Here is a 27521-nt window from a genome sequence, read left to right as displayed (position 1 = left end):
TTTCAAGAAATCCTCCTAGAAATCCTGTTGACCTTTTTATGAGCACCTTACTTGCTCTGTCTTCTAAATATATTACCCATAATTCAAGGAAGAATGAGGAAAGTTTGTTCAAAGTACTGGTTTGACCCGTGACTCCCAAAACAATAGTGCTGACCTTTAAGATGAGTTCATCTTTCTCTTACAAAAGAATTACAATGGCTCAGTGATAATTTGTTACATAAATTTTGAGGAGTCACTATTACTTATATTTGTAATCTGGACATTAATTAAAATACTAAAATGATCAGAAATCTGACTGATGATCTATAATTACTTAGTTAGCTGAAGCAATTAAGGTGTTTGATACTAGCTTTTTAAAATCTTATTTGTATACATAATAGGGTGGAATAATTATCCAAAAATACATGGATGACAGGTATTTTGATAGCAAAAAATAGGTCTGTCTTTAATTAAGATCAAACCATATAGTACTGTATAGGACTTGGTATACAATAAATTGTATCCATTCCTACAATTTGTGAATTGCTAAGAAGCATTTAAATTGGAAATGCTGTATCAAAATTAAGTGAAAAGCCCATGACTACTTCTGTCATCCTCATGTCTATTAAATTGTTGGTTTGATAATCTAGACAGACAGCAGACTGGTGGAGAGGAGAACTAAAAACCTAACTCTAAAAGAAGTATTTGTTTCTACTTTGCTTAAAACAAACAGCCTTCCAATGAAGCAATTCTAATCTGATTACACAGGCTTGGTCTTGAACCTATATTTAGAAAGAACTCATTATATATCAGCAGAAACTAATGGACTTACAAATGGATGTCACAGACTAATTCTATAATTTTATGAATTAACAGATTTTCTTTAATTTCCCACTGAGAGAAATTATATTTATCAACACAGAGTGTTAATATTATTCAAAATACTTCTTACCTATTAACATCCCAGATTTTGCTAGTTGTATCCAGTGAGGAAGAAGCCACAAAATCACCACAGGAGTGCCACGTGCAGGACCATACAGCGTGGGTATGTCCCTCGAAGGTCAAAATGCAATTACCTTTAGACAGGTCCCATAACTTAACTGTAGTATCACCACTTGAAGTAGCCAACTTGTTGCCACTATATGCAAGAACATGAAAAGGTAATTTATGATAAAAATCAATTTACAGTTCACTTATTTTTATAAATGGCTGTTATCTTCTGTGAATAACTTGTGTGCATTTATCTGAGTTATTTTTATTTTTAATGGCATATCATTATGCCTGACTCTTATTATTTTATTTGAATCTACACAATTTGATACATCCCTATATGGTTGAGTGAAGTATCAAATTATGTAGATTTAAATAAGACCTTGATGCTGGGAAAGATTGAAGGCGGGAGTAGAAGGGGATGACACAGGATGAATTGGTTGGATGGCATCACTGACTCGATTGACATGAGGTTGAGTAAACCCCAGGAGTTGGTGATGGACAGCAAGGCCTGGTGTGCTGCGGTCCATGGGGTCGCAAAGAGTCAGATACGACTGAGCAACTGAAATGAACTGAACAATATGGCTTAGTAATTCAAGTTGATGAAACCGCTATTGCATATTTTCTATATTAATTATTCCATAGTTTTCCAGATTAATTTACTAAATTGGTACTCTTTTAAAGCACATGTTGGTTTCAAGGACTATGTTACACTCTGTGGATGATACAGCCTCAGGACAATGAAATTTTAGACAAGTTCAAAAATGTAAATCAATATACAATGCCAGTCAGCATTGTTTATGTTTGTATTAATTAAATGCTATGAGTGCAGTTTGGATAATGAAGGCAGATGTGAATCAGAAATGAGGGGGCTATGGAGCTACATCTTGAGAGATGAAAGACTTTGAAGAGCTGGGTGGTTAAGAATGAGTCACTGGATCTTCCATTTGAGTTACCAGTAGACATTAAAAAAATTCAGAGGCTTTTAAATGGTAGATACAAAAACAAGATTAAGAAATAAGTGTGTGGCAGAGATGTCAGCAGAGACATCTAGGTTTCTTTTGGCAAAATATCAACTGCTAGAACATTTCATGTCCATCATCTTCTCCATATCCTTCAGCACTGCGTGCTCCTTGTATATGTTCTCTCAGTAACTTCTCTCTCACTGAATATAACGAATTGCTTATTTGCCTCCTTCCCTTTGTTCTTGATGGGGAATTGCTCCCTCTCTGTTCTGATAGCATCAAGCATTATGGTTAACCAACTGAAGTGCTCATTAAATGCTTTCTAAAAGAATAGATATATGAATGAATGAAGTGATGCTACAAATGAAGAGTTGACCAAAATTTCTAAGACAGGAAACTGCACTTGGATCAAGATAAGTGTTTCGCTTGCTTGCTTTTATTTGTTTATTTTTATGCTGAGAGAACTAAATTTTTACATGCAGATGAGTAACCACTAGAGAATAAGACTTAAAGATGCTGCCAGAAAGGAAGATTAGAGAGTAAAGACATTCTCAATAAAGTCATAAAAGGATATTTATTTGTACTAACAGAAGTACTTTGTAAGTGTAGTCCTTTACTGATAGGTAGATACTAAAACCTGTCCTTTCTTTTTTAGCTCTTGTTTATTTGTACATGCTTGCCATTAAAATTTTTACTTTCTAAATATTAAAAAATAAACAATATATGGTTGTCTAAAGATAACTCATTATAACTTCACACTAGGATATAGATTCAAAATTTGAATCTGGGTGAACATTAGAGGGGAATACATATATTCAGTCCATGGCAGGATATAAGTTAAGAAATATGGATGTCAGAAAAAAAAAAAGAAAACATTTTCCTAATAAAAATCTCAGAAGAGAATGATATAAAATGGAATATAAACAACATTCAAAGAAAAAAGGTAATCATTTTACAGAAACTAGAAATTTAAGATGTAGAACCAGAGATCCAGGGGGAAAAAAGTATACCACATGGAATAAACAATGTAAACAAAGAGCAATCTTCACCTAGTTAAATTTTAGCCAACTGTAAAGCACTATAGGCAACAACAAAAATTATAAGAAAATCAAGTCATTTACTTATATAGTGCTTAACATGTGGTACAGGGCTTCCCTGGTAGCGCAGCTTGTAAAAAATAATCCACTTCAATGCAGGAGACTCTGATTTGATTCCTGGGTCAGGAAGATCCACTGGAGAAGGGATAGGCCACCCACTCGAGTATTCTTGGGCTTCTGTGGTGGTAAAAAATTAAAAGGGAACAGCTACCTACTCCAGTATTCTGGCCTGGAGAATTCCATGGAGAGAAGAGCCTGGTAGGCTACAGTTCATGGGACTGCAAAGTCCAGCTTGACTGAGTGACTATCACTTAACATGTGCTAGAAACTCTATTGAGTATATTATATGTATATTTGATCCTCACTTAACAGTTTGAGCAACTTAATTATCTTCGAAACAAACTCGACAGTCCCTATTTAAATAAATAAAATGATAAAATGTTTCACTCCTAGCAAGATTTTTAAACTAAATTATATGAAATACTAAATGTATCTTAAATGATAAAAATGACAATTGCTAGAACCACAGAAATAAAAGTGACCAGTATAAAACAGTATAGACATAACAGAAGCAGAAGTTATTAAGAAGTGGCAAGAATACACAGAAGAACTATACAAAAATTATCTTAATGACCTGGATAATCACGATGGTGTGATAGACTCACCTAGAGCCAGACATCCTGGAGTTTGAAGTCAAGTGGGCCAGAGAAAGCATTACTACAAACAAAGCTAGAGGAGGTGATGGAATTCCTGCTGAGCTATTTTAAATCCTAAAGATGATGCTGTGAAAGTGTTGCACTCAACATGCCAGCAAAATTGTAAAACTCAACAGTGGCCACAGGACTGGAATAGGTCAGTTTTCATTACTATCCCAAAGAAAGTGAAGTCACTCAGTTGTGTCCGACTCTTTGCGACCCCTTAGATTGTAGCCTACCAGGCTCCTCTGTCCATGGAATTCTCCAGGCAAGAGTACTAGAGTGGGCTGCCATTTCCTTCTCCAGGGGATCTTCCCAACCCAGGGATCGAACCCAGGTCTCCCTCATTGCAGGAAGATGCTTTACCATCTGAGCCACCAGGGAAGCCACCAATCCCAAAGAAAGTCAATGCCAAAGAATGATCAAACTACTGTATAACTGCACTCATCTCACATGTTAGTACAATCCCCAAGCTAGCTGTCAACAACACATGTGCCAGGAACTTACAGATGTTCAATCTGGATAGAGAAAAGGCAGAGGAACCAGACATCAAATTACCAACATCCATTGGATAATAGAAAAACAAGAGAATTCCAGAAAAACATCTATTAGTTTCACTGACTATGTGAAAGCTATTGACTCTATGGATCACAATAAACTGCAGAAAATCCTTAACGAGATGGGAAAACCAGACCACTTACCTGCCTCCTGAGAAACCTGTATGCAGCTCAAGAAGCAAGTTAGAACTACACATGGAACAACGGACTGGTTCAAAATTGGGAAAGGATTACAGCAAGGCTGTACATTGCCGCTATGCTTATTTAACTTATATGCATCATGCAAAATGCCAGGCTGGATGAAGCACAAACTGGAACCAAGATAGCCAGGAGAAATATGAATAACCTCAGATATGCAGATGACACCACTCTTATGGCAGAAAGTAAAGAACTAAAGAGCTTCTTGGTGAAGGTGAAAGAGGAGAGTGAAAACCTGGCTTAAAACTCAACATTCAAAAAACAAAGATCAAGGCATCTGGTCCTACCACTTCATGGCAAATAGATGGGGAAGCAATGGAAATCATGACTTTATTTTCTTGGGCTCCAAAATCACTGTGGATGGTGACTGCTGCCATGAAATTAAAAGACTCTTGCTCCTTGGAAGAAAAGCAATGACCAACCTAGACAGCATATTAAAAAGCAGAGACATTACTATTCCAATAAAGGTTAATATAGTCAAAGCTATGGTTTTTCCAGTAGCCATGTACGGATGTGAGAGTTGGATCATAAAGAAGGCTGAGCACCAAAGAATTGATGCTTTTGAGCTGTGGTGTTGGAGAAGACTTCAGTCCATGGCGTCACAAAGAGTCGGACATGACTGAGCGACTTCTCTTTGGCTATAAGATCAAACCAGTCAATCCTAAAGGAAATGAGCCCTGAATATTCATTGGAAGGACTGATGCTGACACTGAAGCTCCAATACTTGGCCACCTGACGCGAAGAGCTGACTCACTGGAAAGACCCTGATGCTGGGAAAGACTGAAGGAAGGAGAAGAAGGTATGACAGAGGATGAGATGGTTGGACGGCATCACCAACTCAATGGACATGAGCTTGAGCAAATTCTGGAAGATAGTGAAGGACAGGGAAGCCCGGCGTGTTGCAGTTCATGGAGTCACAAAGTGTTGGAGACAACTGACTAAACTATAACTGTCAAAGTGAAAGATTTATACACCTCTCTCAGTTTATTTTCTAATTCAAAATACTGAAAAAGATATGGAATATTTAACGAATAAAAATATAACCTTAATGGCCATGTATAAAATCCTTCACCAAATAACCAGTGATCATACACTTTTCTCAAGTATATATATGGAACATTTATAAAAACAGATAATATAGAAAGCCATAAAGCAAGTCTTTAACATATTTTTTACCACAGATGTTATACTTTATCATCATAATACAACTGTTATAAATAAGTAACAAAATCATAGTTTTTAAATCCTGTATATGTGTGAATTTTAAAACAACTTTAAATTAACTTAAATATCCAAGAACTAATAATAGTGGATATTTTAAAATAATTAGAACTAAATGAAAACAACATATTAAAACTTTGAGGTGAGATCAAAATGGAATTTCAAAGTCATCTTAATTTCTTTACCTCCTAATAATAAAAAGCAGACAGTCTCAAAATTATTCTGCTAAGCATGAAACATTAAGTTCAGAAAAAATATACTATCAACTCTTATAATGAAAGATCAACATAGACCAAAGTGGTTCTTTGAAAAAAAAAGTTTAAATATATCTCTACTAAGGCTGGGAAAAAAAAAAGTCTCTCAATATGATAAACTTTTAACCAATAACCTAAAGAGATATTATAAATGTATAAAGTAGTTTCATTCTTTTCATTTTTCTTGGAAATTATTTTTCATACCAAATGTTATATAAATATGATATTTTGCAACTTATGAACACTCTACAAATAAATCATATCAATCTGGTTGGGTCAAGCTAATTTATACTTTACAAACAGTAAGCACAAAGCATCATTAATTTTCTAAACTCTTAATCTTCTCTGTAATTGCTTTACTCTTTATTTTTACATATTCTTTATTCAAACTGACTTTTCAGACTTTAGCACGTAACTGCAGAAATATTTTGTTACTGTCAAAAATGACTTCAGTTTTCAAAAATAAATATACTTTCCAGATTGATGCTAATTACCTGTTTTTAATAAAACATAATAACATGTTTCATGAGAGAGGTGTGGATCAGAAAGAAATTAATGCCTTTTGTGTCACAAAATAGGAAGTGATCGGTTTCTCATCTTGGCTCTGCTAGGTGACCTCTGTGACTTTGGACAGGCCATTTAACATTTCCATTTAACACTTGGAAATTCATTGTCTTTACTTGGAAATATGGTGATAAGTTCTACTCAATATGAAGTGCTGTTTTGAAGATCAAATAAAAGAATTTTTATAACAACACATTTTAAATTCCAGGTATTTTTCAAACCTAACATTTTTTTTAAAAGATTCTCTTATGATCAGTAGTTCAGTTTTATGTGAAGTTGTTTATCAACATTTCCATAAACAGCAGAATGAGGTACAATCACCATCATCATCCTGTTGTCTTCTCCACCTGTGCCTATCTACTCAATAGGAGTATGTGAATTTGTAAAATGACCATCAGTCACAGTGTTCTCAGTTACCACAGGATATGCATATATTATTTTATGTAACAGAATAACAAACAACCAAGATCTAGTTAAGGAGAAGGAAATGGCAATCCACTCCAGTATTCTTCCCTGGAAAAGTCCATGGATAAAGGAGCCTGGAGGACTGTAGTTCATGGGGTCACAAAGAGTCGGACACAACTGAGTGACTAAGCATAAGCATGAAATATAATTAAATTAAAATAGTTTCTCCTCCTGTGTTTATATGGGTAAAAGATCTAATTTTGGTTTTACTGAGCTCATAAAATAATGATATTAGAAAAACTCGCAGTTAGAATTCAGATTACCTAAAACATTGTCATATTTGAGACACATTTAGTGTTCCCAGTTTGAGAGAATCCTCCAGACTTTAAAAGGTAAAAGAGCTTAGCAATCCTTTAACACAAGTTACTGTAAACTCTTTAACTTATACACAGATACAGGGCTGCTTGGCTGCATTAGGGCTGAGGACACCGTGAAAGAGCAAAGACATGTGTACACGTCCACACAGAGAACAGTCTTGGTTGGTTTTCTAAAGTAAAGGGTGCCCATGTTCAAATGTTCTTGTCTTCACTTTCAAGTGATACACTCTTATTTGTGCAGGAATCTGGAGTCAAGCAACCATCACAAACAGAACCCAGAAGACAGCATTGTGTGCAGATATTAGAGACTCCAGCAGAAGCAGAGAGGCAGGGATGAGCATGCAGGAAAGAATTAGGCTTTCCCTGCCTGGCTGTAAAACTCCTCCCCTCCTTGGGTAGGTAGCTTGCCCAGAGCTCCAGGTTAACCTGTCAGTTGAGAAACTTCGATGGGATCTTCAGCTCAGCCCTTCACAGGAATGGCAAGATTCTGCCAAGTGAACTCCCCAGCACCTGTCATACAGTGTTTACAGGATACACTATTTGGGTAAATGCATGAAAGGTACACATATTAAGGAAGGAGACAGTTCATTTGGAAATACATCTCTGTTAATAGAAGCATAGCCTGTATCATTTTGAGCTGTATGTTTGAACAAGTTTACATAGAGCAAGACATCTTGGTGCAGAGGAAAGAAAAACACAGAATTAAAAAAAGGAGAAATACAAATCTATTGCTCAATAGGCTATGTTATACACTACAGTATCCTAGACTCTTAATATGGACCCAGTGTTGAATTGTCATTCAGGCTTTAATAGCAGGAGTTATTGCACTGCTGCTGAACAGCTTGAGGTGATTTCTTTCATTAACAATGAAAATCCCATGGCTGACTAGGTCTAACTTCTGTTAATTGCTAGAATACTTGGGCCCAAAGTTGAAGCACTCTTTTAGCAATTAAATAAAAGAACACTATATTACAGCTTTATTTATGAATGAATTCCATGTTGCCAACCTTTAACAGAAAGAATTCAATATAGGTTACATGTATTTTATGTACTAATTTGACCATAGGCTTCACCTTATTTAACTTATTCTAAGTCACCCTCCTGAGAAATCTTTATGCAGGTCAAGAAGAAACAGTTAGAACTGGACATGGAACAACAGACTGGTTCCAAATCAGGAAGGGAGTACATCAAGGCTGTATATAGTCACCCTGCTTATTCAACTTATACGCAGAGTATATCATGCAAAATGCTGGGCTGGATGAAGCACAAGCTGGAATCAAAATTGCTGGCAGAAATACCAATAACCTCATACGTCAAGGCTGTATACTGTCACCTTGCTTATTTAACTTATATGCAGAGTACATCATGAGAAATGGTGGGCTGGATGAAGCACAAGCTGGAACCAAGATGTTGGGAGAAATATCAATAACCTCAGATATGCAGGTGACACCACGCTTATGGCAGAAAGTGAAGAAGAACTAAAGAGCCTCTTGATGAAAGTGAAAGAGGAGAGTGAAAACTCTGACTTAAAACTCAACATTCAGAAAACTAAGATCATGGCATCTGATCCCATCCCTTCATGGAGAGCAGGTGGGGAAACAGTGGAAACAATGAGAGCCTTTATTTTGGGGGGGGGGGGCTCCAAAATCACTGCAGATGGTGACTGCAGCCATGAAGTTAAAAGATACTTGTTCCTTGGAAAAAATTTTATGACCAACCTAGACAGCACATTAAAATGCAGAGACATTACTTTGCCAACAAAACTGCACCTAGTCAAAGCTCTGGTTTTTCCAGTAGTCATGTACAGATGTGAGAGTTGGACTATAAAGAAAGCTAGATGTCGAAGAATTGATGCTTTTGAACTGTGGTGTTACAGAAGACACTTGAGAGTCCCTTGGATTGCAAGGAGATCCAACCAATCTATCCTAAAGAAAATCAGTCCTGAATATTCATTGAAAGGACTGATGCTGAAGCTGAAATTCCAATACTTTGGCCACCTGATGCAAAGAACTGACTCATTTGAAAAGACCCTGATGCTGGGAAAGATTGAAGGCAGGAGGAGAAGGGGACGACAGAGGATGAGATGGTTGGATGGCATCACTGACTCAATGAGCATGAGTTTGAGTAAACTCCGGCAGCTAGTGATGGACAGGGAGGCCTGGTGTGCTGCAGTCCATGGGGTCGCAAAGAGGAGGACACAGCTGAGTGACTGAACTGAACTGAACTATGTGCTTAGGATCTAAAATGATTGAAATAAGCTTTGCCCTCAAGAACCTCATGGTCTAATAGTTTACACAAATGTATAGCCAATTAATTATAATATTTTCACAAATATTTTAATAGATATTATTCAGGATACAGTGACAGAACAGAGAAGGGCATAACCAATTTTCTAGGCTTGGAAGATACTCATGAAGGCTTTAAAAATGGAAACATCTGAACAATATCTCTATGTATAAGTATATGCCCTCAAAGTGAAAAAAAAAAGAAAAAAGGATGAGTGCTAAACATGTGGAAACTGTAGAATACTCAGAGATTAGATATTTTGCTTTCAAGAAGATAAGAGTAATGGAAAAATTAGTTTAAATATATAAAAAATAGTCAAATAATAAAAGACCTCACCTTCACCCCAATGGCTTCCCTGGTGGCTCAGATGGTAAAGAATCTGCCTGAAATGCAGGAGACCTGGGTTCAATGCCTGGGTCAGGAAAACCCCTTGGAGAAGGGAATAGCTACCCTCTCCAGTTTTCTTTCTTTCTTTCTTTTTTTTTAACACCCCTGTATTCTTGCCTGGGAAATTCCATGGGCAGAGGAGGTTGGTGGGTTGCTATCTGTGGGGTTGCAAAGATTCAGACCTAAGTGAGCAACTTACACTTTCACTTTAACACAGTACTAAAGTGTTTTAATTTGTAGGCTATGAAGAAAAATGAAAGCATTTTAAGAAGAATTGAAAAAGTATTCAGATACTAATCTTGGGATGCTAACTCCGGAAACATAACAAAGACCAAATTGTTAGAAGAGCAGAAAAGATGTTAGAGAATTGATAGTGATTTCTAGTAGAGACTGGCACTTGCTTATTGAACTTAATTATTCTGAGATCTATGCTTTGTATAATTACATCATTACCCAACTTTGGTAAATGATTCTCAAGGTAAAGTCCAACACTTGTATTGTCCACATAGGTAAAGGATTGTTCCAAGTCTAAATTGTAATAATTAAGGATATATCATTTTTCCAGTGGAAAGTCTCTATGTGATGATGCTGTTCCCAACCTTACCTTCTTCTGACCTCTGATCTGAGTCAGTACAAATCCAGAATTGCAGAATTTTTTAATGTATTCTTTTGTGACATTCAGGAGTGCATGGTAACCAAAATATGCAGTGTGATGCTGAGTTCAAGTCTTAGGAGGATTAATTTGGCAAAAATATTCAAGGTCAACAGAGTGAGGACACATATTTTATCATCTGAGGCCAATGACTATGAAACGAAATACTTTCTCAGCAGCCTCTGCTTTGGCACCCAGAGTTGTTGCACAAAACTGCAATAAGATAAGTTTAGTGAAGAGGATTGCTTTTGACAAACTTGTGAAAATTCTAAATGAAACTGGGATAATATTTTCCAAACAATTATTCACCATGTCTAGTTTGGAAAGTACAATTAGAAAAGGATTTCCCTTGTATGTCTGGAAAGGAACATTAAATTTTGGAATAAGGTTTTCTCACAATCCACAAGTGCCAAAGCCATACTGACTGATATCCTTACAATGAATACAAATGAGCACGATACTTCTATGGTTCCAAAAGATGCAATGAAAAAATAAGACGTTTCCATAAATGGCAGTGTTATAAGAACAATTAAGATATCTTCAAAACTACTCTGGTGAAAGAAAATCTGTGTATCATGGAATTCTAGAATGTCAAATCCAGAAGTGTCCTTAAATCCATCAAATCCAGTCGTACACCCTTCATTTTCATTATTTCTACTAATCTTATATTATTTTATTGCCCATGCTCCATTTAAAATTTCTGAACACAAGAAACCCAGTTTATTTGGTTTTGAGCAGCTCTGTTAGAAAATCTTCTTCCACCTTCATTAAAGTCAGTAATAATCTCTGGCATCATCCAGAATTCAAATAATCCTGCTTTCACTCAATTGCCTTCAGAGTAGAGGAGAAGAGCTCTCATGCCCTAGGATGTCAGTCCATTCACTCTCATCTCTCAGATATTCTCCATGCCGCTTCCACTTTAGAGATAAGCAAGGATTCAAGAAGTTGTACATCTACTCCACCTTGACTCATAACTGGTCTACTTCTATTGAACAGGGCATACAGTTCCATTATTTTATTCCAATCTTGTATCCTATCACTTCAAATCCTGGTAATAAATTTAAATGCATGTATATTTCCACATAATTAAAATATGAGCTTCAATTTGCTTATTTTCTATTCCTTAAGGCATCAGATACTCTTTCTTATTCTTTTATTAATTACTTCTTATGTTTCATGTATACATTGCTATTTTTCCTTTCCATGACAGTTTTGTTTTATTTTTAATAACCAGGCTCACATTTGGGTTGAAGTTCTCTTGATAATAACAGTTTGTTTCAGGATAAACAAAGCTGTTTCTAATATTCTGGGCTATAGTGTATTTCTACCTGGGAAGCCAGTTGAGCATTTCAGTTTATAAAGCCATTTTTCATAAACCCAAACTCCATTAACTTAATCATATATAACTCCAGCTGTTCACCAGTCTTGTCTATTGCCCCCTGCAAGTGTGATAAGAGAAATAACTAACAGTAACCACACATATATCCCCAAATTTTCTAATCTCCTGTCAAAGATTTTGTAACCCCTACAATGTTTTACTGGTCTTTCCATGAGCGTCATCTGGTCCCACCATAAAATCAGGGGTATGGATTCAGGGAACAGAGACATGATCTCAGCAAATTCTCTATCATATTTCTCATAAACTCTGGAAAAAAAGCACAAATTTCACCTGAATTTTCTGTCTTCACAGATCAAGCACCTCAAATTTTACAAGTATAAGTAAATTAGATCCTTTAGGTATATTAAATTTCATACTCAGTAGCTTTTAATTGTCCTGGAAATAAGAGAAACTAGAATATTAACAGAAGCTAGACTCAGTTTCTAATCATATCTTTGCCATTTAAGAGCCTGGCTGCTTATAAAACTCTTTCTAGAGACTACTGTTCTCATTCATAAAAGAAAGAAATGACACCTTTCTACTGTGATTTCCTAGTACAGATTAAACTAAGGATGTTTCCCAAAATGTAATCCACAAAGCAGCTGTGAGTTGAAGTAAAATCTGTGGATCTCTTCTATAATAGTCTTAAAGGAGCTGTCACTTGCATGGAGCACACTGCTTAAAAAAATAATAATATTTTAAAAAGTAACTCAGGGACAGATAATGTATTGTTTATTAGAAGGATACTGCTCTCCTTGCTATCTTCCAGGAAGTCAATTTTTTCTTGCAGAAAAGATGAGGCTTTTGTGAGCAGAGTAACTGTGAATCCCCACTGTGCAACCACTCCATGTAAGGACTAAATTACTGGCTATGGAACAGTTTGCTAGAGCAGAAGCTGGAATTAAAAGTTAGATGTATATCATTTGAATATACAGATAAGCACAGAGCAATGAGCTCATTGACTGGGAGTGACCCACTAGACCTAAGCACAAGCTTTAGCCTGAGACTCACAACAGACAGTGTGACTCTAGGAGGGTGAACTCTCTAGAAAATAAAATAGCATAATGCAAAAGCTTAAGGAAATACATGTGGATGTAGAAACAGAAAGAAAGCTAAAAATTCTTAGAGATAAAATAATTGGGTATGGAGAAAGTGATGAGGAAGTCTGGCAAACTACTGCAAGATTCAAAGTAAAGACTGTGAAAACACAGTGGGCAAAAGAAGCAGCACTAGAATCAAATGATTATTATTATTGTGTATCTATTGATGGGACAGTGGTGCCCAAATTTGAGTGTAAAGCATATTCAAACATTCTTCAATGTTAATGCACTGTCCATTATACCAAATTGTACAGAACTGTATTATTTTTTATTTCTTTAAATAACAGCTAAAACAATTCAAATGTTTCATCTAAAGTTGAAGAAATATGCAGCCACTATGGAAAACAGTATGTTGGTTCCTCAAAAAACTAAAGGTAGAGTTACCATATGATCCAGCAATCCCACTCCTGGGCATATATTCAGACAAAACTATAACTCAAAAAAATTCATGCACCTGTATGTTTGCAAAGAGTCGGACATGACTGAGCGACTGAACTGAACTGATTTCTATGTTCACAGCAGCACTATTCACAATAGCCAAGACATGGAAATAATCTAAATGTTCATTAACAAATGAACTAAGAAGATGGGGTCCATATACATACAACAGAATACTACTCAGCCATAAAAAAAGATTGAAATAATGCCATTTGTAGAAAGCAACAAGGATGGACCTAGAGATTTTCATACTAAAAAAGTCAGAAAGAGAAAGACAAATACCCTATGACAGCACATGTGGAATCTAAAATATAACACAAATTTATCTACGAAACAGACTCATAAACAGAGAGAACAGACCTGTGGTTGCCAAGAGGGAGAGGGGGTAAGTGAGAAATGAAGTGGGAGTTTGGGATTAGCAAATAAATCTATTACATATAGAATGAATAAACAACAAGGTCCTACCATATAGCACAGGATACTATATTCAATATCATGTGATAAACTGCAATGGAAAAGAGTATGAAAAAGGTGTGTGTGTGTGTGTGTGTGTATACAAATATGTGTGTGTTTTACATATATATACATGTATAACTAAATCACTTTGCTGTACTTGCATTTTATACTAGAATAAAATTAAAAATAAAGTATAAGAATATGAAATTTAGTTACCACTACCTATTGATCAATTGCATACTGGACTTCTGTCAATTTAGGTCAGATCACCCCAAAATGACTCTACCTACAGACCTGTATACTTGGATGATATGATTGGTGTCCCCAAATATCACAATGACAAAAGTACTTATAACACTGTAAAATATTACTGAAATATTATACTTATCTGTGGTGAATAAGGAATGACATATTTGGGGGCATATAGCATGCATACAATGACAAGCTTCCTTATTTTAGTCCTGATTCACAGTCCCCATAAACTTAAAATTTTTCTTATATTGGCACTATTTGAAATTCTTATCAACATCCCATTAATATCATAAAGAGGCATAAGTAAAATGTTTTATATTTTATATTTTTGTGACCAACCTAGACAGCTTATTAAAAAGCAGAGACATTACTTTGCCAACAAAGGTCCATCTAGTCAAATCTATGGTTTTTCCAGTAGTCATGTATGGATGTGAGAGTTGGACTATAAAGAAAGCTGATCACTGAAAAATTGGTGCTTTTGAACTGTGGTGTTGGAGAAGACTCCTGAGATCCCTTGTACAGCAAGGGGATCCAACCAGTCCATCTTAAAGGAAATCAGTTCTATGTATTCATTGGCAGGACTGATGCGGAAGCTGAAACTCCAATACTTTGGCCACCTGATGTGAAGAACTGACTCATTTGAAAAGACCCTGATGCTGGGAGGAATTGAGGGCAGAAGGAGAAGGGGACAACAGAGGATGAGATGGCTGGACGGCATCACCGACTCAATAGACATGAGTTTGAGTAAACTCCAGGAGTTGGCGATGGACAGGGAGGCCTGGCGTGCTATAGTCCATGGGGTCACAAAGAGTCGGAGGTGACTGAGCAACTGAACTGAACTGATACATAAAATTACATTTACAGAAATAAAAATTAAACTATAAGAAACATATCAACAATTAAAAATTATAGTATATCACAATTCAGTAATACCCTGAAGAAAATATGATTTAAAAATATACAGGACACCCCCCCCCAAAAAAAAAATAAATACTAAGGAATAAATCTAACAAAATGTGTATAAGATCTGTATGAGGAAAACTTCAAAATTCTGATGAATGAATCAAAGAACTAAGTAAATGGAGAAATACTCCACGTTTAGAGACAGGATGACACAGTATTGTCAGGTTTGCCCAACTTATCTATAGATTCAATGAGATTACAATCAATATCCCAGCAAATTATTCTGTGGATATTGGCAAGCTGATTCTAAAGTATATGGAGAGGCAAATGTCCCAGAAGAGCCAACACAATACTGAAGGAGAAGAAAGTAGTTGAAGGACTGACACTAGACTAATGCTAAAGCTACAGTAATCAAGGCAGTTTAATATTGCTGAAAGAATAAACACATAGATCAGTGGAACAGAATATAAAGCCCGAAAATAGACCCCCATAAATACAGCCAACTTCTCTTCAGCAAAGGAGCAAGGACAGTCTAGCGGCACAAAGAGAATCTCCAACAAATGGTATTTGAACAACTGGACATCTTCATATCAAATATGAATCTGCACACACATCTTATACCCTTCACAAAATTAACTAGAAATAGACCATAGATCTAAATAAAAATGCAAAACTATAAAACTCCTATAAGATAATACAGAAATTTGGATGACCATTAACATAGTTATTTTTAACTGGATGACCTTATGTCATAGACTTTCTAGTTACAATACCAAAGAAATGATCCATGAGAGAAATAATAGGCAAATTATATTTCATTAAAATTTAAAAACTTCTGCCTTGTGAAAGATAATTCAAAAGAATCCAAAGACTAGGAAAAATATTTGCAAAAGACACACCTGTTAAAGGATCATTATTGAAAGTATACAAAGAAACCTTCAAACTCAATATAAGAAAGCAATTTGATTAAAAAATGGACCACAAACCTTAATAGACATTTTAGCAAAGAATATATACAGGTGTCAAAAAAGCAGGTGAAAAGACGCTCCACATCATATATCATCAGGGAAATGCAAATTAAAGCAACAGTGAGATGCCACTGCATATCTAATTAGAATGGTCAAAATCTGGAACACTGACCACAAATCCTGGCAAGGATGTGGAGTAACAGGAATTACACACTGCTCATAGGAACACAAAGTGATACAGCCACTCTGGAAGACACTTTAATGGTTTCTTACAAAACTAACCATACTCTTACCATAAAACCCAGTAAATATCCCTTGGTATTTATCTGAAGGAGTTGAAAACTTACTTCCACACAAAAATCTGCACATGAATGACTAAAAGTGAAGTGAAAGTCACTCAGTCATGTCCGACTCTTTGTGACCTCATGGACTATACAGTCCACAGTATTCTCCAGGCCAGAATACTGAAGTGGGTAGCCTTTCCCTTCTCCAGGGGATCTTCTCAACCCAGGGATCGAACACAAGTCTCCCACATAGCAGGCGGACTCTTTATCAGCTGAGCCACAGGGAAGTCCAAATGACTAAAGCTGCATTACTAATGCAATTATTAATGTATATGTGCCTAATAACAGAGTATCAAACTACATGAGTAAAAACTAATAGAACTGCAAGGAGAAATGGGCTTCCCTGGTGGCTCAGATGGTAAAGAATCTGCCTGCAATGTGGGAGACTCAGGTTCAATGCCTGTGTTGGGAAGATCCCCTGGAGGAGGGCATGGCAACCCACTCCAGTATTCTTGCCTGGAGAATCTCCACGGACAGAGGAGCCTAGCAGGCTACAGTCCATGGGGCTGCAAAGAGTTGGACATGACTGAGTGACTAAGCACAGCACAGCAGGAGAAATAGATTAACTTACAAACACAGTTGGATATTTCAACCCCCTCCCTCATGAACAGACCCAGCAATCGCAAAATCATTAAGAACAGAGTTGAAATCAACAATGCCATCAATCATCTAGATATAACTGACACTGACTGACTACTTCATCCAACAACAGCAGAATATACATTGTCTTCAACTTCACATGGAATATTCACCAAAAATAGAACACATTCTGGGCCATGAAACACAGCTTGACTAATTTAAAATAATGTAAGTCATACAATGTCTGCTGTCAGAACACAATGGAATTTACTCACTCATAACTGCCAAAATGTGGAAGCAACCAAGATTTCCTTCATAAATGAATGGATATGTGCACTTTGGTACATCCAGACAATGCAATATTATCAGCCCTAAAAAGAAATAACCTAATGAAACTTAAAAGCTTTTGCACAACAAAGGAAACTATAAGCAAGGTGAAAAGTCAGCCCTCAGATTGGGAGAAAATAATAGTAAACAAAGCAACAGAAAAAGGATTAATCTCAAAAATATACAAGCAACTCCTGCAGCTCAATGCCAGAAAAATAAATGACCCAATCAAAAAATGGGCCAAAGAACTCAACAGACATTTCTCCAAGGAAGACATACAGATGGCTAACAAACACATGAAAAGATGCTCAACATCACTCATTATCAGAGAAATGCAAATCAAAACCACTGTGAGGTACCATTACACTCCAGTCAGGATGGCTGCTATCCAAAAGTCTACAAGCAATAAATGCTGGAGAGGGTATGGAGAAAAGGGAACCCTCTTACACTGTTGGTGGGAATACAAACTAGTACAGCCACTATGGAAAACAGATGGAGATTCCTTAAAAAACTGGAAATAGAACTGCCATATGACCCAGCAATCCCACTTCTGGGCATACACACCGAGGAAACTAGATCTGAAAGAGACACGTGCACCCCAATGTTCATCGCAGCACTGTTTATAATAGGCAGGACATGGAAGCAACCTAGATGCCCATCAGCAGATGAATGGATAAGGAAGCTGTGGTACATATACACCATGGAATATTACTCAGCCATTAAAAAGAATTCATTTGAATCAGTTCTAATGAGATGGATGAAACTGGAGCCCATTATACAGAGCGAAGTAAGCCAGAAAGATAAAGAACATTACAGCATACTAACACATATATATGGAATTTAGAAAGATGGTAATGATAACCCTATATGCAAAACAGAAAAAGAGACACAGATGTACACAACAGACTTTTAGACTCTGTGGGAGAAGGTGAGGGTGGGACATTTTGAGAGAACAGCATTGAAACATGTATATTATCTATAGTGAAACAGATCACCAGCCCAGGTTGGATGCATGAGACAAGCACTCGGGCCTGGTGCACTGGGAAGACCCAGAGGAATGGGGAGGAGAGGGAGGTGGGAGGGGGGATCGGGATGGGGAATACACGTAAATCCATAGCTGATTCATGTCAATGTATGACAAAAACCACTACAATATTGTAAAGTAATTAGCCTCCAACTAATAAAAAAAAAAGAAAGAACCTAACGGATGATGAAGAGTCATGGAGGAACTTAAAATGCATATTTCTAAGTGAAAGAAGCAGTTTGAAACAGATTCATACTGTATTCAGTTCCAATGCATGCTCAGGTATGTTCAACTCTGAGACTCCACGAACTATAGCCTGTCAGGCTCCTGTGTTCATGGTATTTCCCAAGCAAAAATACTGGAGTAGGTTGCCTTTTCCTACTCCAGGGGATCTTCCCAAACCAGGGGCTGAGCTTGCATCTCTTGCATCTCCTGCACTAGCAGGTGGGTTGCTCACCATGGCACCATCCAGGTACAACTCTAACTAAATGACACTCTGGAAAAGGCAAAACTATGGAGACAGTAATAAATCAGTGGCTACCAAGAGTTGGGGGATGGGAGAGATGAACAGACAGAGAACAAAGGATGCTTAAGCCAATGAAAACACTCTTAATAATAATCATAATGGGGGACATGTATCATTAAAATTTTTGTCCAAACTCAAGAGTGTACAAGAGTGAACTCTAAGTGAAACTTTGGACTTTGTGTGGTAATAATGTGTCAATAAATGAACAATTCTGTTGAGAAATACTGCAGAAATACATGTCTGGAGGTAGTGGTTGGAAGGTATACTGAAAATATCTGTAACTCTCAATTTTGCTGTAAACTTAAAACTGCTATCAAAAGAAGTCTTAAAAATATGCTAGAAAGAAATACAGAAGAAAATTAGAAGAAACATATTTGAATATTAATCAAATTGTAGATGTGAGGGGTAATTTTCTAACCTCTATGTTCATGGGGAAGAAACCCTCCATCCTCCCCAAAAATGTTGAGAAAAACTGCAAGTTCCGAAGTTCAATATACTAATTCTTAAAGAAGAAAAAATAGAAAAAAGCAAAACAAAATGCTACTAGTATTTCACTGGGAAGACCCAGAGGGATCGGGTGGAGAGGGAGGTGGGAGGGGGGATTGGGATGGGGAATACATGTAAATCCATGGCTAATTCATTTCAATGTATAACAAAAACTACTGTAATGATGTAAAGTAATTAGCCTCCAACTAATAAAAATTTAAAAAAAAAAAAAGAGAAACATATTTGAAACATAAATGGTTCATTAAAATTGAAAATAATTCCATTATTTCTATAGGAAAAAGTTATTAAACAGGTAATTAACAAATGAGAGATTATATCTATACAAAGAATAATGGTCAAGAAAATAACTTAAGAAATATAAAAATTATCTATTTTTGTCTACCAAATTAACAAAAGAAACTTACTTAAAACTATCATTATTCATGATAAACTTTTGTAATTGTTGCAATGACACTGAAGTTGGAAAGAGAACAATGGAAATATTTTTGATTATATTACCTACTTTTGATTCTCCTCGGTTTCCTAATAGACTACTAATAACCATGTTTTCTGTAGTTCATACATGTCTACTTACTTTTCAAATCCTGAATAATACTTCTTTGGTATAAAAATACTGAAAGTCACTGACACAGACAGTAAGATTACTGACAAGAAAATATCACCTACTAATATGACCTTTCAGATTTAACATGATTTTTTTATACTTTAGTAGTTTTATATTAAGGATTTTTTTCCTCACACAACCTGTAGGTGTTTAGCAATGCCACTAAAGTTATTAGCTCAGAAAATTTGTAAAAAGTTTTGTTCTCACTAAAGTTGCCAATGTTTATAAGTCTTTGAATGGAGTGGCTTCAGTCAGCTCAGTTCAGTTCAGTTGCTCAGTCATGTCCGACTCTTTGCGACCCCATGAATCGCAGCACTCCAGGCCTCCCTGTCCATCACCAGCTCCTGGAGTTTACTCAAACTCATGTCCATCGAGTCGGTGATGCCATCCAGCCATCTCATCCTCTGTTGTCCCCTTCTCCTCCTGCCCCCAATCCCTCCCAGCATCAGGGTCTTTTCCAATGAGTCAACTCTTCGCATCAGGTGGCCAAAATATTGGAGTTTCAGCTTCAACATCAGTCCATCCAATGAACACCCAGGACTGATCTCCTTTAGGATTGACTGGTTCGATCTCCTTGCAGTCCAAGGGACTCTCAAGAGTCTTCTCCAACACCACAGCTCAAAAGCACCAATCCTTCTGTGCTCAGCTTTCTTTATAGTCCAACTCTCACATCCATACATGACCACTGGAAAAACCACAGCCTTGACTAGACGGACCTTTGTTGGCAAAGTAATGTCTCTGCTTTTTAATATGCTATCTAGGTTGGCCATAACTTTCCTTCCAATGAGTAAATGACAGGTGGCCGTGAGGAGACACCCCTCATTCAAGGTAAGGAACAGTGGCTGTGCTTTGCTGGAGCAGCTGTGAAGAGATACCCCACGTTCAAGGTAAGGGAAACCTAAGTAAGATGAACTGGCTTGAAGGTTGTCAAATTATGGCTGATATTGGTCTGCTGAAATTGAATTTAAATTTTATAATTTTTATGAAAGATAATTATAAAACAAATTCTTAATGATTTCAGTGTATTCATATCACAATTATTCCACCTGCATGTACAACCTTGTTGCTCATATTGTTTAGTTTCTAAGTCCTGTCTGACTCTTTTGCTACCTCATGGAGTGTCGCCTGCCAGGCTCCTCTGTCCATGGAATTTCCCAAGCAAGAAAACTAGAGTCGGCTGCCATTTTCTCCTACAGGGGATCTTTCTGACCCAGGGATCAAATTCACATTTCCTGCACTGTCAGGAGGATTCTTTACCACTGAGCCACCAAGAAAGCCCTCACAGTATACCTATACCTATCTATAATACTATGAAAATTATTTCTGGACGATTCCTTTATTTCAAATAATAGTGCACAGATTTTTAATATTTTATATTCAGAAGGATATGAAACACTTCATAACCATATAGTATTATGGGCATGCTAAGTTGCTTCAGTCATGTCTGACTCTATGCAACCCCATGGACAGCAGCCAGCCAGGCTTCTCTATCCATAGGGATTCTCCAGGCAAGAATACTGGAGTGGGTTGCTATGCCCTCCTCCAGGGGGTCTTTCTGACCCAGGGATCAAGCCTGCATCTCTTACGTTTCCTGTATTGGCAGGTGGGTTCTTTACCACTAGCACCACTTGGGAAGCCCCAGAGTATTACAGTTGTATATAAAGTCTAAATATTTCATAGATTAGAAACTTACCATGGAAAGGTTTCTATGTCATAATTTATTCTAATTTTTAGATTTGGTAGAGTAATTTACATAAGTAGTCATTAAATGGTTTTTAAAAATACATCTAATTTTTTAAATTAAATTGCTTTTTTAAAAATGTATTTAAAAAACATTTTAAAATACATTAAAAACAGTTCATTAGGCAGCATTTTGTTCTCAGTTCTATTATTTCCCTACCTTGAAAGATATTTAGTTAGGGAAAAATATCTAAATTGCTAGTCAAGGAAATACCATAACCATAGTCTGAGTTTTCCTTTGTAGTTTAAAGAAATAACTCCATGCCTGAATAATTCTTCTGAGGTCTTCTCAAAGTGGTAAAAATACACAGAGGAAATAGTTTACATGCTAGGTATCCTTTAAATGTTATGTCCTATACTATACCTTCACCTATGTGAAGGTGATGTATGTTGTTGTTTTAAAGATAAAGGCAAAACATTTTATTTTTAGAAGTAACTTCATATTTTGGATGCAAATGTTTTTAATATTTGCATAGTGCAATTTATTGACATGGAAATCAAACTGAAAAATTATTCAAGAATTGGAAATACTGCTCCTGAAATTTACAATGCCAAGACATTTAAGGTGTGGCCTTTTAAAAACTCCTTACAGTTCTTTATAAATATTTTATGGCACTTTAATATTACTTAAGCATAAAATGAACAAATGTTAAAGAAATATAGTATATCATTACAGGTCATCTATATATGCAGTATTTCAATACCATGAAGTGGATTCATACTAGAATACATTAGCCTTTTCCTCTTGCAGGAATGAAGGGAAAACATTTTCCTCCAAATCTGCATTTATAATCTAGTCCAGTGAGTTACTTCACTACAATCATTGGGAATGAATTGGCCCTACCCTTAGCAACTCTCTCTCCTGCTTCCAATGAGGGGGTGCAGTTTCCAACTCTGGTTGGGAAACTAAAAGCTCACATGCCATGGCCATTTTTTTTTAAAATAAATTCTAAGGACATTTCATTTTGCACACAAAACATAGCTGGCTGGCAAGCCAGAATATTGAATCTTCGCCTTCCCTTCCAACCTTAAGAGTCTAAAACGGAAGCGAGTTTGTGGTTAGAATATCATTTGGTGACCATGAAATTAGATGAGAAGGGTTGGGTTGTTTTAATACGTAAGCTATATGGATGTAATCATCATCACTGTATGTGATACTGTTCCACGCCGTCTTCTCTGAAGGAAGTGTGTTACACTTACAGACTCTGACTTTTGGCTAAACTGTTTCCACGAAAAACACACTTCTGCTAACATACAGTTTCCCCAGAAAAGTTACAGTAAGCCTGCAGCTTTATACACTCTTACATTAATCATTTCCAGGCAAACCTTCCCCAAATCTCTATCAGCTGTATAACAGGAGATAACTTAAAACTAACTGATTTCTCTAAGTTAAAAGACCAAAGTTTTGGTCCAAAATGACATACAGAAGGATCGGTGGTTATTTTTCTCTAATAGGATAATCCTATTCACATACCAGGAGATGTCCCCCAAGTTTTTCAAGTATGGGATTAATAGTAGTAAAGTTTTTAAAGAAAAACATATCTCTGGGTATTAAAATTTCCCCTAAGAAAAAGGAAGTCATTGACATGTGCCTTTAAATTTAGAGTGGTTTTTCATAGTAGGTCCTTCAAAGTGCAAGGTTTGTCAGAGGCTATCAATTTAATTTCAAAAATAGTAAATAAGACTTTTACTCTACTAGCCAGCTTGCCAGTATCAAAGACTCAATAAAAACAAGATAGCAACCATTCTCTTAAGAATACCATACTATAGAGAAGAAACTAATATTTTACTAAGTAAATGAAGCTTGTCAATAATACCGGCTCCATTTGGGGATTTTCAGATTTCTAGTGTATAAGAGAAGTAATATAAGTAATTTATTTACAAGTAATACAACTGCCTTATAGAAAACTTAGAACTACAGATAAGAAAATTACGCAAAAACATAAACAACTTTTGTATGGTCAGCTAAACACTGCTTTTGGTTGTATTTTCCCAAATTATTTTTCTGAGATATATGAAGACCACTAAAATATATAAATTTAAAAAGCATATGCTCAAAAACACTAACCTTATCCTTTAATAAGTTATAGTATCTCTTTGTAAAGGAGAATTAGAAATAAAACAAAACAGAAAATTACATGCAAACAGTTTTAAGAGATAGTTTATTAATACTCATATTAATTTCACCACCCAGGAAAAAATATAGTCAGCATTTCCCAAAATTCATTTAGACTTTACATATTTATATCTAGAACTAGGTAAAGATGGAGGCAGAGTTGTTGAGAGAGAGAAAAGATGAAAATACAACTGTATTAAAATTAGAATCATACTCATTTAGATTTTGCTAAAAATCACTACTACCTGAATTCATATCACCTTTGGTAAAAAACAAAAACAAAATTAAACTGTGAGAATTTTTTAGCTTAAGTACATTTTTATTCCATTCCAGTACATAAAAATTAATGAGAAAATATGAGTTGTCAATTTTTTTTAAATGGCACGTTTCACTGCCTGATATGATGTGTTGAGGACACATAATCTCTATGCTGTTCTTCACAGAAATCAACTATCTATCTTTCCAGAAAACACTGGACAAACACAACTTCAGGGTTACTCCAAAAAATACAGAACACGTGCCCTATAAAAATATCAAGATCATGAAAGTCAAACAAAGTTGGAGGAACTGACATAGATTGGAAGAATGCTAAATGACAACTAAATACAACCTTGTATCCTGGTGTGGATCCTAAAACAGAAAAATGACATCAGCAGAAAAACTGGAGAAATCTGATTAAAATCTACAGTTTAGTTAAGGATATTATGTCAATGTTAATTTTTTAAAGTCTGTTCATTGTACCCCAGTACATGTGGTTAGTCGCTCAGTGGTGTCCAACTCTAAGACCCCATGGACCATAGCCCGCAAGGATCCTCTGTCCATGGGAATCTCCAGGCAAGAATACTGGAGTAGGTAGTCATTCCCTTCACCAGGGGATCGTCCTGAAGCAGGGACTGAACCCTCATTTGCCTGCATTGTAGGCAGAGTCTTGACTGTCTGAGCCACCAGGGGAGCCCAGTATATAAAATGCTAAGATTAGGATTAGGCTTATTTAACATCTATGCAGAGTACATAATGCAAAATGCTGGGCTGGATGAAGTACAAGCTGGAATTAAGATTGTTGGGAGAACTATCAATAATCTCATATAAGCAGATGACACCACTCTTATGGCAGAAAGCAAAGAGGAACAAAAGAGCCTCTTGATTAAAGTGAAAGAGGAGAGTGAAAAGGCTGACTTAAAACTCAATGTTCAAAATATGGAGATCATAGCATCCATTCCCATCACTTCGTGGCAAATAGATGGGGAAACAATGGAAACCATGATAGATTTTGTTTTCCTGGGCTCCAAAATCACTGCAGATGGTGACTGCAGCCATGAAATTAACACATGCTTGTTCCTTGGAAGAAAAGCTATGAGAAACCTAGACAGCATATTAAAACGCAGAGACATTACTTTGCTGACAAAGGTCCATATAGTCAAAGGTAAGGTTTTTCCTGTAGTTGTGTATGGATGTGAGAGCTGTACCACAAACAAAGCTGAGCACCAGAGAATTGATGATTTTGAACTGTGGTGCTGACAGTCCCTTGGACTGCAAGGAGATCAAACCAGTCAATCCTAAAAGAAACCAGCACTGAAGCTCCAATACTTTGGCCATCTGATGCAAAGAACTGACTCACTGGAAAAGACCCCAGTGCTGGGAAAGATTGAAGGCAGGAGAAGAAGGGGACAACAAAGGGTGAGATGGTTGGATGGCATCACCAACTCAATGGACATGAGTTTGAGCAAGCTCTGGGAGTTGGTGATGGACAGGGAGGCCTGGCAAGTTGGAGGGTGGCAAAGAGATGGACACAACTGAGTGACTGAACTGAAGGTTAGGATAAGTCAGATGAAGACTTTAAGGAAACTCTCTGTACTAAATTCATAATTTGGCTGTAGATCTAAAATTAGACCAGAATCTAAAACTTTTTAAAAATAGAAAAAAATACAGTTTTACTTTTTACTATTTCTGCCAACCCCAAGCTGTGAAGCATATAGAAATTAGAACTGTTCAATTTCTACTCACCAGATTTTTATTTGTAATATTTATTTCTAAGTTTTATAATATATCAGCATACTGTCCCCAGTTCTAATATCTAAATGGATCTAATGATCTTCACCAGTTCTTTTTTCACAGTTTTCCTCATGTGTTGTTTTTTGAATCATTTTCAGTTAGATAAATTTCATTGCCAAGTCTTTTTTATATATATATATTTTTCCAAGAAGATTTTTTAAGTCTTATGCCCTCAAGTTCTACTGTGTTTAAGATTTATTCACTACTGAAATAGTCTTGCTTCTTTTCCTTGAAGAAATGCATTTGCACTGTTTGAGTACTTTCCTAGCACTGAGGATTATGCTAGTCCTTTGCCATTGTATCTTTATTCATCATTTGTTGGATGGTCATTATTCTCATGTTTTTGCTGTTGCTGTTGTGGCGGTTATTTGTTTAATTCAACAAGGCCAGGCTCACGAGTTCTGTATGTTCTGAGTTCTTTACTCCTGGGGAATGACATACTTTGTAGATGCTGCTCTATCATCTTATGGCATTGAGTGTTACTGTGGGAAAATGTGAAGCCAGTCTGATTTTTTATTCCTTTAAAGGCAATTTTCTTTCCACTTGCTTCTTGGAGAGTTTCTTTATTTATACTTGAAGTTCAGTCATTAACAAGAACATATCTTGGTAAATCCTGGAATAATTTACCAGATTCTACAGATTTAGCTCTTCATTTCAGAGAAATATATATATTTTTTATTTTATAAATATGCTCTCTCTTTCATGTCAGTGGCACCAATTATACTTACATTGTAACATATATTTATGTCCTCCACATCTGCTATCTTTTCCTCAACTTTTAAAATTTTCCTGTTTTCTCTGCAGTTAGTGATTACTGCAAGCTTTCTTGGAATGTAACTCATTTTTATTTTATCACTCTCTTGAAAGAGTAAAATTTGTTTTTAGCTCTATATGTTTTCTAATAAAATATTTTGCATTGATGTCAGGGGATGTTTGACTTTAAGGAGTCCAATATGTTGCCATTTCTCAAGGATTCTCTGTTCCTTATCAGTTTCTATTCTGGGAACGAGTGAAACAGCGCACTGTTCCCAGGACTGAGGTCATAGGATGAGACATGTATGAATCCCCTTCAGTGATTCTTTTTAGCGTCAGCAACCTTGTATGTATTAGACTATCCATATTGTGGCGATTGATAAAATTTCATCCTGTGTAATAGCTTGAATAATCATCTTACTAAAGATATATAAGCCTGCATGTCTGCTAATAAAGCACCCTTGCTCCATCAGAGCTTGGGTCCCCATGTCTTTCTTTCCTTCTTCCTTTTTCTTTCTTTCTCTCTCTCTCTCTCCCCCCCTCCCTCTGGCTCTCTCTTTCACTTTCTTATCGTTGACTCTGGACCACCAGGTTCCAGTCCATCAAAGGACCGCAACACACTGACACGGTGTGAGTGAATTCCCCTTAACCCCCTTGTCTATTTGTTTGAGATATGTTTGTCTTCCCCTCCATTCTAGGGTTTAACAGCTAAGGATTTTATATTTTTCACTGGTCTACAACTAAAATTTCTCTGTGTGCTTGTGTCTGCATACTTTGTGTATAAAGGTGGGCAACTTAACTGGATCATGTGAGTTTTTGTTTGAGAA

The 27521-nt window shown here is 36.3% G+C and overlaps 1 protein-coding gene across 2 annotated transcripts in view; it reads right to left on the bottom strand.

Annotated features, from left to right (window-relative positions):
* Positions 1-27521, bottom strand: part of SPAG16 (sperm associated antigen 16) — a 968306-nt gene that overhangs the window by 466706 nt on the left and 474079 nt on the right. Inside the window, exon 12 of one of the 2 annotated variants that reach the window (XM_070458611.1) lies at positions 932-1117. The exons of the other annotated variant lie outside the window; for it this stretch is intronic. Coding sequence (XP_070314712.1) covers positions 932-1117 — 186 coding nt within the window. The remainder of the gene's footprint in view (positions 1-931; positions 1118-27521) is intronic. 2 annotated transcript variants of the gene reach the window in all.

Source organism: Odocoileus virginianus, chromosome 30, assembly GCF_023699985.2.
Source record: "Odocoileus virginianus isolate 20LAN1187 ecotype Illinois chromosome 30, Ovbor_1.2, whole genome shotgun sequence".
Classification (NCBI taxonomy): Eukaryota; Metazoa; Chordata; class Mammalia; order Artiodactyla; family Cervidae; genus Odocoileus; species Odocoileus virginianus.
The sequence above is the reverse complement of the archived record's forward strand: the minus strand, read 5'-3'. Positions and strand labels throughout refer to the sequence as shown.